At 48.2% G+C, this 11995-nt stretch overlaps 7 protein-coding genes across 7 annotated transcripts; 4 read left to right on the top strand and 3 right to left on the bottom strand.

The window, feature by feature from the left end:
* Positions 1–132: 132 nt before the first annotated feature.
* Positions 133–2184, top strand: EDB91DRAFT_834167 (gamma tubulin). The gene is made up of 10 exons (XM_041328550.1): positions 133–242; positions 299–465; positions 522–704; positions 757–1047; positions 1097–1252; positions 1310–1456; positions 1516–1677; positions 1733–1848; positions 1898–1961; positions 2016–2184. The coding sequence occupies exons 1-10, from the start codon at positions 194–196 to the stop codon at positions 2043–2045; spliced, it is 1365 nt and encodes a 454-aa protein (XP_041181121.1). The 5' UTR covers positions 133–193; the 3' UTR covers positions 2046–2184.
* Positions 2110–3154, bottom strand: EDB91DRAFT_1112495 (multi protein bridging factor 1-domain-containing protein). The gene is made up of 5 exons (XM_041317810.1): positions 2899–3154; positions 2836–2838; positions 2714–2783; positions 2576–2658; positions 2110–2523 (listed from the first exon to the last, which is right to left on the bottom strand). Exons 1-5 carry the CDS (start codon positions 3094–3096, stop codon positions 2323–2325), a joined length of 555 nt encoding a protein of 184 aa, XP_041181120.1. The 5' UTR covers positions 3097–3154; the 3' UTR covers positions 2110–2322.
* Positions 3006–3882, top strand: EDB91DRAFT_1112491 (uncharacterized protein). Its single transcript, XM_041317809.1, has 3 exons — positions 3006–3045; positions 3116–3182; positions 3231–3882. Exon 3 carries the CDS (start codon positions 3327–3329, stop codon positions 3564–3566), a length of 240 nt encoding a protein of 79 aa, XP_041181119.1. The 5' UTR covers positions 3006–3045; positions 3116–3182; positions 3231–3326; the 3' UTR covers positions 3567–3882.
* Positions 3883–4524: 642 nt separating this feature from the next.
* On the top strand, positions 4525–6550 carry EDB91DRAFT_1344763 (uncharacterized protein; the record flags this gene model as incomplete). The annotated part of the gene is made up of 3 exons (XM_041325816.1): positions 4525–4831; positions 4882–5178; positions 5228–6550. The coding sequence occupies exons 2-3, from the start codon at positions 4957–4959 to the stop codon at positions 6548–6550; spliced, it is 1545 nt and encodes a 514-aa protein (XP_041181118.1). The 5' UTR covers positions 4525–4831; positions 4882–4956.
* Positions 6551–6900: 350 nt separating this feature from the next.
* Positions 6901–7863, bottom strand: EDB91DRAFT_1112468 (putative methyltransferase-domain-containing protein). Its single transcript, XM_041317808.1, has 3 exons — positions 7351–7863; positions 7093–7298; positions 6901–7041 (listed from the first exon to the last, which is right to left on the bottom strand). The coding sequence occupies exons 1-3, from the start codon at positions 7680–7682 to the stop codon at positions 6971–6973; spliced, it is 609 nt and encodes a 202-aa protein (XP_041181117.1). The 5' UTR covers positions 7683–7863; the 3' UTR covers positions 6901–6970.
* Positions 7739–9535, bottom strand: EDB91DRAFT_1112465 (uncharacterized protein). The gene is made up of 6 exons (XM_041317807.1): positions 9327–9535; positions 8913–9246; positions 8625–8857; positions 8417–8565; positions 8298–8364; positions 7739–8236 (listed from the first exon to the last, which is right to left on the bottom strand). The coding sequence occupies exons 2-6, from the start codon at positions 9055–9057 to the stop codon at positions 8174–8176; spliced, it is 657 nt and encodes a 218-aa protein (XP_041181116.1). The 5' UTR covers positions 9058–9246; positions 9327–9535; the 3' UTR covers positions 7739–8173.
* Positions 9530–10864, top strand: EDB91DRAFT_1112461 (siroheme synthase). Its single transcript, XM_041317806.1, has 2 exons — positions 9530–10616; positions 10670–10864. Exon 1 carries the CDS (start codon positions 9731–9733, stop codon positions 10556–10558), a length of 828 nt encoding a protein of 275 aa, XP_041181115.1. The 5' UTR covers positions 9530–9730; the 3' UTR covers positions 10559–10616; positions 10670–10864.
* The last annotated feature ends 1131 nt before the right edge of the window (positions 10865–11995 follow it).

Below are 11995 nucleotides of genomic sequence, written 5' to 3'. Positions count from 1 at the left end.
ACATTCACATAGTTACCTGCATCATTGGTTTCTCTTTCTACGTGCATATGTTTTCGTTGTTAGTAGGAGGCGGTCCATAATGTTAATAACTTTTCTGCTGTTATGAGTAACCTTGTATAATCTGGGTGCGAATGATATCAGACGCGCGTGACGCGTGAATTTGATGCAATCTTGAACGCGTGCCGCGTCCATCATGCCCCGCGAAATAGTTACAGTTCAGCTTGGACAATGTGGCAATCAAGGTGAGCTCTCTAAGCTCGTGCAGCCCTCAAATATTCTGATCTAGCAACTGAAAAAGTGGGCGCTGTATACTGGCAACGCCTCTGTGCAGAACACGGTATCAACAAAGAAGGCATCCTCGAGGAATGGGCGACTGAAGGCGGGGACCGCAAAGATGTCTTCTTCTACCAGGCAGATGACGAGCATTATATTCCTCGCGCGATCCTTGTTGACCTTGAGCCTCGTGTACGTGCTCCTGCAATGCGTTGCAACTGATCTCCCAACTGTGCAGCATTGTCTAGGTGATCAACAACATCCTCAGTTCCCCGTGGGCGAATTTATACAACCCCGAGAACATTTTTATGTCGAAAGATGGCGGTGGTGCCGGAAATAACTGGGCGCATGGATATGCTTCTGGGGAGAGGTTGTATGAGGAGGTTATGGAGATGATCGATCGCGAAGCTGAAGGGAGCGACTCTCTGGAGGTGAGCACCAGTTCACCTAGCTCTTCGTAGATCCTTATGAGCTATCTTACAGGGCTTCATGCTCATGCATTCAATAGCAGGCGGCACGGGCTCAGGATTTGGCTCCTTCATCCTCGAGCGCCTTAATGATAAGTTTCCCAAAAAGCTCATCCAAACATACTCTGTCTTCCCGAACGCCAACGAGGGTGATGTCGTTGTGCAGCCTTACAACTCCCTCCTTACCCTTAAGCGTCTAACGAACCATGCTGACTCGGTCGTTGTGCTGGACAACGGGGCACTGGCGCGGATATCGGCAGATCGGCTACACGTCCAGACACCTACCTTTGACCAGACGAATCAGCTTGTGAGTGCACAAACAGAGTGATATCGTTTGATTGCTCAGCCTGCCAAAGGTCGCTACAGTCATGGCTGCAAGCACACAGACACTTCGATATCCAGGATATATGAACAATGACCTTGTGGGCATAATAGCCTCGCTCATACCAACGCCTCGATGCCACTTCCTGATGACCTCATACACGCCCTTCACGAGTGATCAAATCGACAAGGTTCGTGCCCCTCTATCCTCTTCTGTGCATAAGGTTACTTGACACCTGTGTCATCAGGCAAAACCAATCCGCAGAACAACTGTCCTCGATGTTATGCGGCGTTTGCTTCAGCCCAAGAACCGCATGGTGTCCACAACACCAAGTAAAACAGCCTGCTACATCTCGATTTTGAATATCATCCAAGGAGACGTCGACCCAACTGATGTACGACCCGTACTATCTTTTATGCATTTAACATCCTGCTCACTCAGTCTGGCATCTAGGTCCATCAATCACTTCTGCGGATACGGGAACGTCAGCTTGCGAACTTTATACCTTGGGGACCAGCGTCGATACAAGTGGCTTTGACACGTCGCTCGCCATATGTCACAACAAATCACCGTGTCAGTGGGCTCATGCTTGCGAATCATACAAGCATTGCTTCTGTAGGATATACATGCGCGATGTTTTCACTCGAGACTAAGTCTTTTTTTTCTGCAGCTATTCAAGCGGATGCTCGACCAGTTCGACCGGCTCCGCAAACGAAACGCATTTTTGGAGCAATACAAGAAGGAGAAGATGTTCGAGAATGGACTGGAAGAATTTGATGATGCGAGGTAAGTGACTCTTGAGTCAATCGGTGACTTGATTTACTGGTGGCATCAGAGCGACTGCGGAGGAGCTGCTCAAAGAGTATAAGGCTTGCGAGAGTGCAGATTATATTACTTATGTGAGTTCCTTCGTTCACCGTTCATTGTGTCCACGCTCATGTCAAGAAATACAGGGAGCGCCAGACGCAGAACAGGGCACATAATATTATCGAAGTGAGATTCTTGTATTGTTATCGTATTCTCTTGTTGCTCGGTAGCTGCCGCATCTTCTTTCATCTTCTATTACACTCAAAAAACTTGCAAATCATGTCCAGTACATTGTGAAAAGATCTAGTGATGACAGACAGAACTACATGTGTGATAGCAATTCACACCGGTATGAGTCGATATAAACGTGCGACTACGGAAGGGTCAAATTACGACTTTTTTGGCCCCTCCAGCTTCTTTCCAATGTCTGCACCTGTGAACATATTGACGTTATTACCGAATGGTGCTCGACACAGGCCGTTTATACTCACCACGAAGCTTGACACCCAGAATCCTCTCGAACTTGCTGAGGACCTGAGGATTAGGAATAGCCTTTCCGGATTCGTAATCCTGGATTACAGAAGGCTTCTCATTCGTCTTCTGGGCGAGGTCTTTCTGAGTCAGTTGCTTCTCCATGCGAGCGGTTTGGATAGCCTGTGTGCTGTGTAAGCGCTTACGTGATGTGGACATGAGTCAGTATACCGACCTTGCCGACACTTGCGTTGACTTTCGGTGGAGGAGCGACTTCATTCTCGCGGTCAAGCTTGGCTATGCGTTGGTGGTCTGGTCCTGCATACAGCTTGATTAGTTAAGATGAGACTGACCGACTCATGCAAAGACGGACCTTGATGAGCTTTGTTCCCACCAGCGGTGACCTTCTTGTCTGTAGCAACGACAGCACCTGTTCTGCGCGCCTTTTTAGGTCGTGAGTCAAAGATAATTGATCTGGTAGTAAAAATGACATACGGCTAAAATTTACGATTCGTCAGACAAGTATTTCATGTACAAGTGACTGTACCACTACTCACCATTCAAGTCGGACGTGTTGCGGGTGACTTTGGGGGCCTTGGCCTTGAATCCAATGACTGTCTTGCTGTCCCAGTCAAGGTTGCTCATTATGCTCGTGCAGGAGGGAGAGTTGACAGGAAAGGGTGATCTATGTCGTGGGCGGTAGAGGTTTGTGGCGAACACGTCGGGTAGTGGGCATTGCTTATATACATTGCCCATATATATCACATTGTCACAGCTTGTCACAGCCAGAGTCAGAAGTACGGCTTCCAGCAATCTTGTGTCGAGTCACTGGTCCTTTCGAAGTAAGTGACTAGTAGTTGGCTATGCTTACAACTTATTTTTTTTTGCAGCCAGATCTGGAGACATAGCAGAGATTTCTGAAGTGATTCGCTGAGAGCACTAGTTGCTCACTTTCTGCTTCGTCTGTTGACTCCGTTCGAATAAAAATGCACCGCTGGATCCCGGAAGTTTTGCGGCTTATTTTCGAATTTGTCTATGATCCCTTACACACAGAAGAGGATAGAAAGGGTCGCGTCACAGCTGCCGGTTTAGCAAGAACGTGTCGAGCATTCAAAGGCCCTGCCCTGGATGTCCTGTGGCCTCGGCTACATTCTTTGGATGCACTCGTCCTCTGCTTCGGTGGGAGGCGAGATCGTAACAATCGATTAGCGAGTGAGCCATCATGATTTCCCCCCATTACTCAGATCCATTGGCACTTAGATCTGGGACCGTCCATTGTACGACGCGGACTGGCGCATTCTCGTGCGTTATGCAGAACGTGTCCGCACGCTAACAGTCTCATTGAATACATGGGACATCAGCATCATGCAACTTCTGAGCTGTTTTCATCTTCTAGGACCCCTTCTTCCGAACCTCACAGTGTTGAATTGGTTGTCTAACCGTGAAAACTTCTTCCCTTTCTTGCATTGTTTCTGTTTGACGACCCTCGATCTTTCACCCACCTCGTGGAGTGTCCGAAAGTGTGCCGTTGTTGCATCGCTTGCACCACCGTGTCCTTAACTCAAGGAATTCTCGTGCGACGGTGCGGAGGATTCGTCGAGGCAGTTGTGGGCTGGAAGAAGCTTCAAGTGTTGCTGGCTGGGCCTTTGGATGAACAGGCTTTAACGCACGCAACCAGAGTCTTTGCAAACACTTCAACGGTTGCCTTTCTCTGTTCCAAATCTCCGATCCCCAGTGTTGAAATCTTGCCCCCCTCCTTGTGCTCTGATAATCTCACCTCTTTCACCTTCATTCTTCCACGCATTCATCCAAAACGTGCACTTCTCGCCCCAATAATTTATCCTTTTCTCCGAGCGCTATGATGAAAAATTCCCCGAACGTTTCTTCTCATGCTTAGAAGCACGCTTCATGCATCCCGGGAAACTTTTCGAGCTGAGGTTGACGTTGAAGGAGATGCGACACAGGGAGGGTAGCAACGACTCAGTCGCCGTCCTCGCCCCTCGCGTGCTACATCCACTCCTATCATTCAAGGGACTCGACTGCTTAGATCTTCTTGATATATTCACTGTGCATATTGATGATACCTTCCTCAAAGAGGTGGCCGTGTCTTGTCCGCACCTACAGGAACTCTACTTGGGTGACGCGAAGTGCTGGCCTATTGTTCCATTGCCGACCTTTGATGGAGTTCCTTACTCCCGGTGCAGGCATACATCACTGTATTATGAGCCGTTCATCCCGGGAGCTTCGAGAAAGGAAAAATGAGAGACAGTAAATATGAGCTTGGGAACATTTGTCTCAGTTCGGAAGCACAGTTGGGAGCAAGGCTAGTCAGAGGGAAAGGCTGCGGCCCGTGTCTTTTCTTCATTCGATCGATTTACATGTGTAAAGGTCTGACTACGGGAGACCAATTTGCGTACTAAACTCAATCGCCCATCCTCACATCTTGTCACAGGCTCACAGCCCGATTTTCTGGACTTACTAGTACTTATCAGTGAGTTGCTTCTTCATTTTGCCGCAGCCAGATCTGGAGACTCATAGTAGGAATTTCTGTGCCGCCAAAGTGATTCAGAGCACTGAACTCATTTTCTCTGTGTTACTCAGGCTGTTCGAACAAAGATGCAGCGCTGGATCCCGGAAGTTGTGCAGCTTATTTTCGAATATGTCTATGATCCCTTTCGCACAAAAGAGGATAAAGAGGGTCGCGCCACGGTTGCCAGTTTAGCGAGAACGTGCCGAGCGTTTAGAGACCCTGCCCTGGATGTCTTGTGGGCTCAGCTCCACTCGTTGGATGCACTCGTCCTCTGTTCTGGTGGAAGGCGGGATGGCAACAACGAATTAGTGAGTGAGCCATTTTCCCCCCTTCCTGTTGCTCAGATCCCACATTAAGATCTGGGATCGTGCATTGTACGATGCGGACTGGCGCATTCTCGCGCGTTATACAGGGCGCGTCCATGCGCTGACAATCTCACCTCAATCAGATACATGGGACATCACCACCATGCAACTTCTGAGCTGTCATCCCCTTCTAGGACCCCTCCTTCCGAACCTCGCAGTGTTGAGTTGGCTATCTAATCGTGAAGACTTCTTCCCTTTCTTGCGTTGTTTCTGTGGGCCCAATTTGACCACCCTCAAGTTGTCACCCACCTCGTGGAGTGTCCGCAAGTGTGCCGTTGTTGCATCGCTTGCACCATTGTGCCCTTTGCTTAAGAAATTCTTATGCATTGACGCGGAAGATTCGTCGATGCAAGCAGTCAGCGAAGCAGTCGTGGGCTGGAAGAAGCTTCAAGTGTTGCTGGTTGGTCCTTTGGATGAACAGGCTTTGACGCACGCCAGCTCTTTGGAAACCCTTCAAGAGTTGCGTTTCTCTGTTTCAGATCTCAAATCCCCGGTGTTGGAATTTTGCTCCCCCCGTGCTACGATCACAATCTCAACACCTTCGCCCTCACTCTTTTACGCATTCGCCCAAAATGTCCATTTCTCGACTCCACGTCTGCGCCTTGTCTGCCAACGCTACGATGAAAAATTCCCCAAAGATTTCTTCTCGCGCCTAAAATCATGCCTCATGCATCCCGAGGAACTTCTAGAGCTGAGGTTTGGTGTAACAAGAAATGGGTTGATCATGCTCAACTCTCGCGTGTTGCATCCATTCCTATCATTCAAGGGACTCAGCCACTTAGACCTTGGGAGTGCATGCACCGCTATGGATGACACTTTCCTCAAAGAGATGGCCCTGTCTTGTCCACACCTACAGCGACTCTACTTGGGTCACCAGAGATGCTGGCACTTTATTCCGTTGCTGACTTTTGAGGGAGTCACATCTCTCTTAATGCACTGCCGTCAGCTGTCCTCTCTCGGAATTTTCTTCGGTGCCACTTTCAAAAGTGACACCGTATATATGGCCCCGGTCGACGCAGTCAGTCCAAAAATTACAGAGTTTCTTGTCGGTGCATCTCACATCGATGATCCTGTGAGGGTCACAGGAGTGCTGTCCTTTCTATTTCCCAATGCAACACGCATAGATCATTGGATTCCCACGAAATCCGAGTCTAGGCTGCTACAGACAAGGAAGGAGAATTGGGAGGCAGTAAATAAAATGTTCAACGTATTTGTCTCAGCTCGGAAGCAGAGTTGGGAGCAAGGCTGGTTAGAGGGAAGGGCTGCGGATGGAGAAGGATGTAGTAGTGTAAATTTTGATTATGTATCGTCCTAAATAACCATCCTATTCATGTCCCCCAGCTCCTGAACCTGCTGCAGATTACCAGGCTAAGACAGGCTTTACCGGCGGGTGCGTCGACAGCGGACAAACATGTTCTGACGCGGTCGTCAGGGGCGCTCCAAAGAGGGCTACAATCATGGCTAGTAGTATTGCAAAATTATTTCTATCACCTTGCCGACAAACATTCTTCTTGCGATATCGATCAAGAGGCTCATGCTCGCTCTCACCTTTCCTGTACAGCCAATATGCCATTTTCCCGCCCTTCTTCCACTTTAGCTGGATCTCGGTGAATCCGATGACGTTCATGAGAGACTGGAGTTTGTCAAAAGTCAGGTATCGGGAATTCTCCACGCATGGTAGGGGAAGCTAGTAAGAGGATCAGATTAACACTCGTGACAGATGCGCTCAAGGCTTTCAGTTGCTTACCGCAAGGAAGAGCAGACCGTCCGGAGCTAGTATAGAGTGCGCAAGGCATAGCATTCGCCCTGAAAGCGGGAGTCAGATGGCGGGTAGCATGAACACGGGTAATCATATACCTCGATCTCTCGGGTCAGGAACAAAGTTCACGACCAAACTCAGACTGATGATGTCCCACCTGCCTCGATTTTCACCCTCATCCATCAACAGGAAATCCTGCTCGAGAATAGAGGGATGGCGGCTCCGAAGGTCCATTGGTGTGGTATCTATCCATGACGTGCATGTTCGATAGTTGTCAGGCTTTAGAGCACCAACTTCCAAAAGCCTGTTTGTCGTAGAGGGTGTTAGAACAACTTAGAGAAAGACATCGCTCCTACTTCAGTTTCTCTTTGCCTTCCCTTTTCCGAAGCCCCATGTCAATCAACCACTGTATGAGCACTTTCTCACTTCCGCCGCCGCGGTCATTCCCCTGCCCAACACTCGACATGCGCTGATAAACCGCCAATCCTCCCAAGTCGTTGATCTCGCGTTCAACATCTCCGAGTTCTTTTGCATTGGCAGAAGGGGCATTTTTCAGTTGGCCCTGTTTTTTCAGCAGAACATGAAACCGTCGGATGACGGTGCGGCTTGAGTGGGGGTTGCTCGATGAGCTCGCTTTGTCAATACTAGTGTTCGTCACAGGAGTCTTCTTTTTGCGAGTCTTGGGCATGGGCGATGTTAAGAAGCTGCAGTTATTGATGGCAGTTTTAGGAGCATGACAGTATGGATCAAACTTGTTGATTATTTAACAAACCTACTGTGTACTAGTCTCCCATAGGCCGACCAAATAGAATGAAGATAGTCGTTCCTTCTGCGTCACCGTGCTACAGCACGATACCCGTTCGTAGCAAGGCCTCTTCGAATTCTGTACCAAACTCAATGTCCATTCATTATCAGAACACGTTGGTACGTAGTAATTACCAGTACAAAGGATACAAGGGAGATCCGTATCCAAGACAAGACCAGTAAAGCAGATGCAATGAACACAAAAGAAAAGGAAACTAATGGAGGAATGTCCTCGAAGCAAAATTTAAAAAGACAAGCATCGAATGGCTCACACAGTGCCATCCGCAGTCACAAGACTACGGGTAAAAAATATTGACGTGAACGAACAGGGCAGATTGATCGATAGCGATTTAGAAAGTGGTAGTAATGTGCACTTTAAATAAAATTGTGCCCGCCACGCTTGGAATCAATCTTTTCGAAGCGCTCGAATTCTTGCCTCTAGTTGGGAGGGGAAAAGATCAACAATGCGGCCAGTTGCCTAGACAAAATAATGGCTTGCCTTCTTGATAACGCACATGTTTGCGAGGAAAAAGCCGATTACAATTGCCATGAAACCATAGACAGTGCTACAAGGGGCGTTAGAGTTCTGCGTGTCAGGAAATACCATGGGAAAGGTACCTAAAAACGTTGTTCAGCGTCGTGTCCGTGAACTTGGTGATGGGCGTGACACAGAAATTGTTCAAAGCGGTTGCGGCGGCCTGATTGGGGCAGGTGGTGCCTCCAAACGCAACCTCATCGGCAGCGTTGAAGTAACCACAGCACTTGAGCTATAAAAAAAATCAAGGTGTCAATAATGGCCACAAGTCACAGGCCGAGCGATACTCACCGAATCTTGGATCAAAATTTTGATCTCGTTGCTCTGTTGCCCAAATATAGTATGGTAATTGCTCCGTTCATGCAGCGTGAAGACCCAGATGTATGTGCCTACGAATAGGATGACGATGCCGTTTGCAAGCAGCGCCCAGTTAAGAATCTTCAAGCCGAGGGTGCCGCGTTGTATAATAACAAGCAGGGACAGAACGAAAGTGGCGAGGAGAATTATACCAAGCACGCTACCGGCTTCAAATGTCACTTTGAGAGGGACGCCATACACAAAGATACAAGCAGCGCTTACAAGTCAAGTCCATGCCACTGAACGTCAAATTTAGTAAGAGGTTGGGCTGGCGCCATATGATGGACAAGGTGAGGGAGAGGGCACCAGCAGCCATAAGACACATGTCAAAGAATGCCCATGCTCCAATCAATTTCTTCGACAGCATGATTTCTTTTATCTGAATGATGGTGTCTGGAGGGAAAGTTGTGTAGAAGAGCGTCGGAAGAGCGAATGAATGGGATGGCTTGTGGGCTGTATCGAATTGATGGAGACGATGCTCTTCCGGAGAGTGAAGAAACGATAGGATAGCACCTGGCTAGAGCTCGATGAAGAAACGACGGTCAACGTCAAGGTTCTGCGCAGCAGAAAAGAACGAAAAAAGAGATGTGAGCGCTCTGGGAACCAGAGATTGCGGCTCTACAGAAATTCGCTTACAATATGTATGTAGTATGCAGATGGCGATGCTACTGAAACGTGAATGATGATCAAAATCTGATGCGGCGATACAGACCCAAGGAAACTCAGGGCAGTGCAATAGGAAAAGAGAGCCGACAGTGTCAAGGAGGAATCATGGAAGGCGATGGGAGTGCAGTGGCCGGCAGTGATATTGGAAGCCCATAAGGAACAGTGAAAAACCAGTTTTTACTTTACTAATAATACAATCTCCATTGTAAGACACAACAGTCTCCATGGACACAAATACACAACAATATTAGGTCTGTCTTTGCACTACACGGTACCTTGGACTATAGTCTCTCCGTAAGCTTTTTCTTAATATCTTAACAGAGTTCTTATGATCTCCATCATTTTTTTGCGCAGCAGGGGCCCATCAGACAGTCATGTCTCCACTCGGTGGTGGATCTCTCTTACTGGCTTGGCAACTAAAAGGAAAGCATGTGCTCGTTGTTGGCGGTGGTGACGTCGCTTCTGGTCGCATCGAATCTGTCCTAGCTGCTGACGCCCGTGTGACGCTTATCAGTCCAAGCAACGGACTGCACCCTCTTACTAAATCCTTCCTCGATGAACCTTACAATATCACCTACCATGACCGCCTTTTCGCAGGCGTAGAAGACCTAGCCGACGTTGACCTGGTTTTGACCGCGATTGATGATGTGGCGCAGTCTCATGTCATCTGTAGCCTATGCAGGGAGCTTAAGATCCCTGTTAACGTGGCTGATATCCCGGAGTCATGCGACTTTTATTTTGGCTCTCAAATTCGTGACGGCCCTCTTCAAATTATGATCTCAACGAATGGAAATAGCCCTAAACTAGCTAATCTCATACGGAAGAAGGTCGAGCAAAGCCTTCCAGAGCATGCTGGAGAAGCAATTACCAAAGTGGGCGAGCTGAGGACAAAGTTGAAGGAAAGAGCACCTGGAGTGGGCGGTGCAATTGGGAAGAGACGGATGCGGTGGATGATCGATGTCTGCACTTCTTGGGAAATGGAGGAGCTTGCTCTATTGGATGATCAGATGATAAGAAAGCTTCTCGATGACGGTTGGGAGAAGAATGCAGTACCATCTCCTGGCGAGCTCGGAGCTAGGTCATCCCATCAGGCGTACAAAACCACACCGAATTTCTTGGCTCCTGTCGTTTTTGCTACGACGTTGAGCTTTGTTGCGGGCGCTGCTTGCGCCGGTCTTTTTTTACTCTCCCGACGAAGGTGATCCTCACGTACCCGCCCTGCCCTGCCTCGACGTAGGCGCTGTCATATTTCATTTTGTTGTGAGTTGCTTGATTCATTCCGGCTTCTATATAATATGCTCACGGTGGTGAAGCATACCATTTCTCATATCTGGGCCTGAACTACGTACGATCGATTATCCACTATCGTTACCGACAGTAGGCAGCAATAGGCGTTATCGTGGTCACCTCGCGGCAACGTTTAGTGTGTTAATAACCCTACTCAATAACAGTTTATTCGGCCAGTTTATTTTTTTGAGCGAGCAGGACGAAATAAACTGGAATAAACTGTCAAGTAAGGTTTGATGTGCATTCGTGTTGCGGAGAGTGAAATAGGAGCCGCCGACCGACTTGCCGAGAGACTGCAAACGAACACTCATGGCGCGTGATAGCTCAGTGCATCGACAACGACGTCGACGTCAGCATCAAAATGCGACTAGGACTCGGAGAAAAATTTGCATAAAGATCTTCGAGATAGCCACCCGGTGTGCTGGTGGTGAGTAGGGATGAAATTGGTGGGAGGGTATAGTTTTGTGAGTGTTGGTGCTGATCTCGATGCTTGCGTGGAGAACGACACATCCCAGTTATCGGGTCAACAGCATAGTTGAGTTCAGCGGGTGCAGAGAGCTGATCGGAAAAATCGGGGGTTTGCAGAAGAGAGATGTGGTCCCATGAAGCAAGCTCGAGTGCGAGCTTCTGTTGTCCGTCTTCGCTCCAGTAGTCACTCATACTCGATGCTGGTATACTTTTGCTCCTCATCAATTGTACTTCGGCTGCTCGGCATCACAATCAGTCTCAGTTCACTCCGACAACTTCGCGTATGAAATAAACTGGCAAATAAACTGCCACTCAATAACGCTGTCAGTTTATTTCCCACCGCTTATCGTTTGAGCAGCAAATAAACTGGTGAAATAAACTGTTATTGAGTAGGGTTAATGCTATGTCAACCTGATGTTGCGCTTCACCGGCTGCTCTGCTGCTGTGTATTTCCATCACGTCTCGTGGTTCAAGTTGTCAACCTGAAATGCAGTGCATAGTGACCTACACATCAGAAAGGTACCTACTACCCAGGCAAGGTTTTTTTCCCTTTCAGTGATAAGGCTAAGGCGACTGAACGGTCGGTCGGTCGTACAGACGACGTATCCCTTAGGCGCTCCATCATTATTTTGAGCAATTTTTTTGAGCAAGAATTATATTTCCCGTCAACTTTGATCGTGTACATATTTCGCTTCCGCAACCAGTGATTCTGGATTTGTTCTGGATAGAACAACTCTCCATCACAGTCCATTACTCATTTCAACGGTGCTTACCACGTCGCCCCGCTAAATATCCAAATCATATCCGACATATTAGGTCTGTCTTTTACTAGACAATGTCTACGTAACAGGACTGAAATTGATCCGAACGGATGCACCGAGTGC

Source organism: Suillus paluster (assembly GCF_016628075.1).
Source record: "Suillus paluster strain FC165 chromosome Unknown EDB91scaffold_8, whole genome shotgun sequence".
In the NCBI taxonomy this organism is placed as follows: Eukaryota; Fungi; Basidiomycota; class Agaricomycetes; order Boletales; family Suillaceae; genus Suillus; species Suillus paluster.
The sequence above is the reverse complement of the archived record's forward strand: the minus strand, read 5'-3'. Positions and strand labels throughout refer to the sequence as shown.

Coding starts and splice junctions, on each gene's coding strand:
- EDB91DRAFT_1112491 (XM_041317809.1), top strand. CDS start 3,327: ATGCACCGCTGGATCCCGGAAGTTTTGCGGCTTATTTTCGAATTTGTC.
- EDB91DRAFT_1112468 (XM_041317808.1), bottom strand. CDS start 7,682: ATGCCCAAGACTCGCAAAAAGAAGACTCCTGTGACGAACACTAGTATT. Junction 7,299..7,350: donor GAAGGCAAAGAGAAACTGAA/GTAGGAGCGATG, acceptor TACGACAAACAG/GCTTTTGGAAGTTGGTGCTC. Junction 7,042..7,092: donor TCCTGACCCGAGAGATCGAG/GTATATGATTAC, acceptor TCCCGCTTTCAG/GGCGAATGCTATGCCTTGCG.
- EDB91DRAFT_834167 (XM_041328550.1), top strand. CDS start 194: ATGCCCCGCGAAATAGTTACAGTTCAGCTTGGACAATGTGGCAATCAA. Junction 1,048..1,096: donor TTGACCAGACGAATCAGCTT/GTGAGTGCACAA, acceptor AGCCTGCCAAAG/GTCGCTACAGTCATGGCTGC. Junction 1,678..1,732: donor ATCATACAAGCATTGCTTCT/GTAGGATATACA, acceptor TTTTTTCTGCAG/CTATTCAAGCGGATGCTCGA.
- EDB91DRAFT_1112465 (XM_041317807.1), bottom strand. CDS start 9,057: ATGCTGTCGAAGAAATTGATTGGAGCATGGGCATTCTTTGACATGTGT. Junction 8,566..8,624: donor AAATTTTGATCCAAGATTCG/GTGAGTATCGCT, acceptor TTTTTTTTATAG/CTCAAGTGCTGTGGTTACTT. Junction 8,237..8,297: donor ACATGTGCGTTATCAAGAAG/GCAAGCCATTAT, acceptor CCTCCCAACTAG/AGGCAAGAATTCGAGCGCTT.
- EDB91DRAFT_1112461 (XM_041317806.1), top strand. CDS start 9,731: ATGTCTCCACTCGGTGGTGGATCTCTCTTACTGGCTTGGCAACTAAAA.
- EDB91DRAFT_1112495 (XM_041317810.1), bottom strand. CDS start 3,096: ATGGGCAATGTATATAAGCAATGCCCACTACCCGACGTGTTCGCCACA. Junction 2,659..2,713: donor TGGGAACAAAGCTCATCAAG/GTCCGTCTTTGC, acceptor AGCTGTATGCAG/GACCAGACCACCAACGCATA. Junction 2,524..2,575: donor TCAACGCAAGTGTCGGCAAG/GTCGGTATACTG, acceptor CACAGCACACAG/GCTATCCAAACCGCTCGCAT.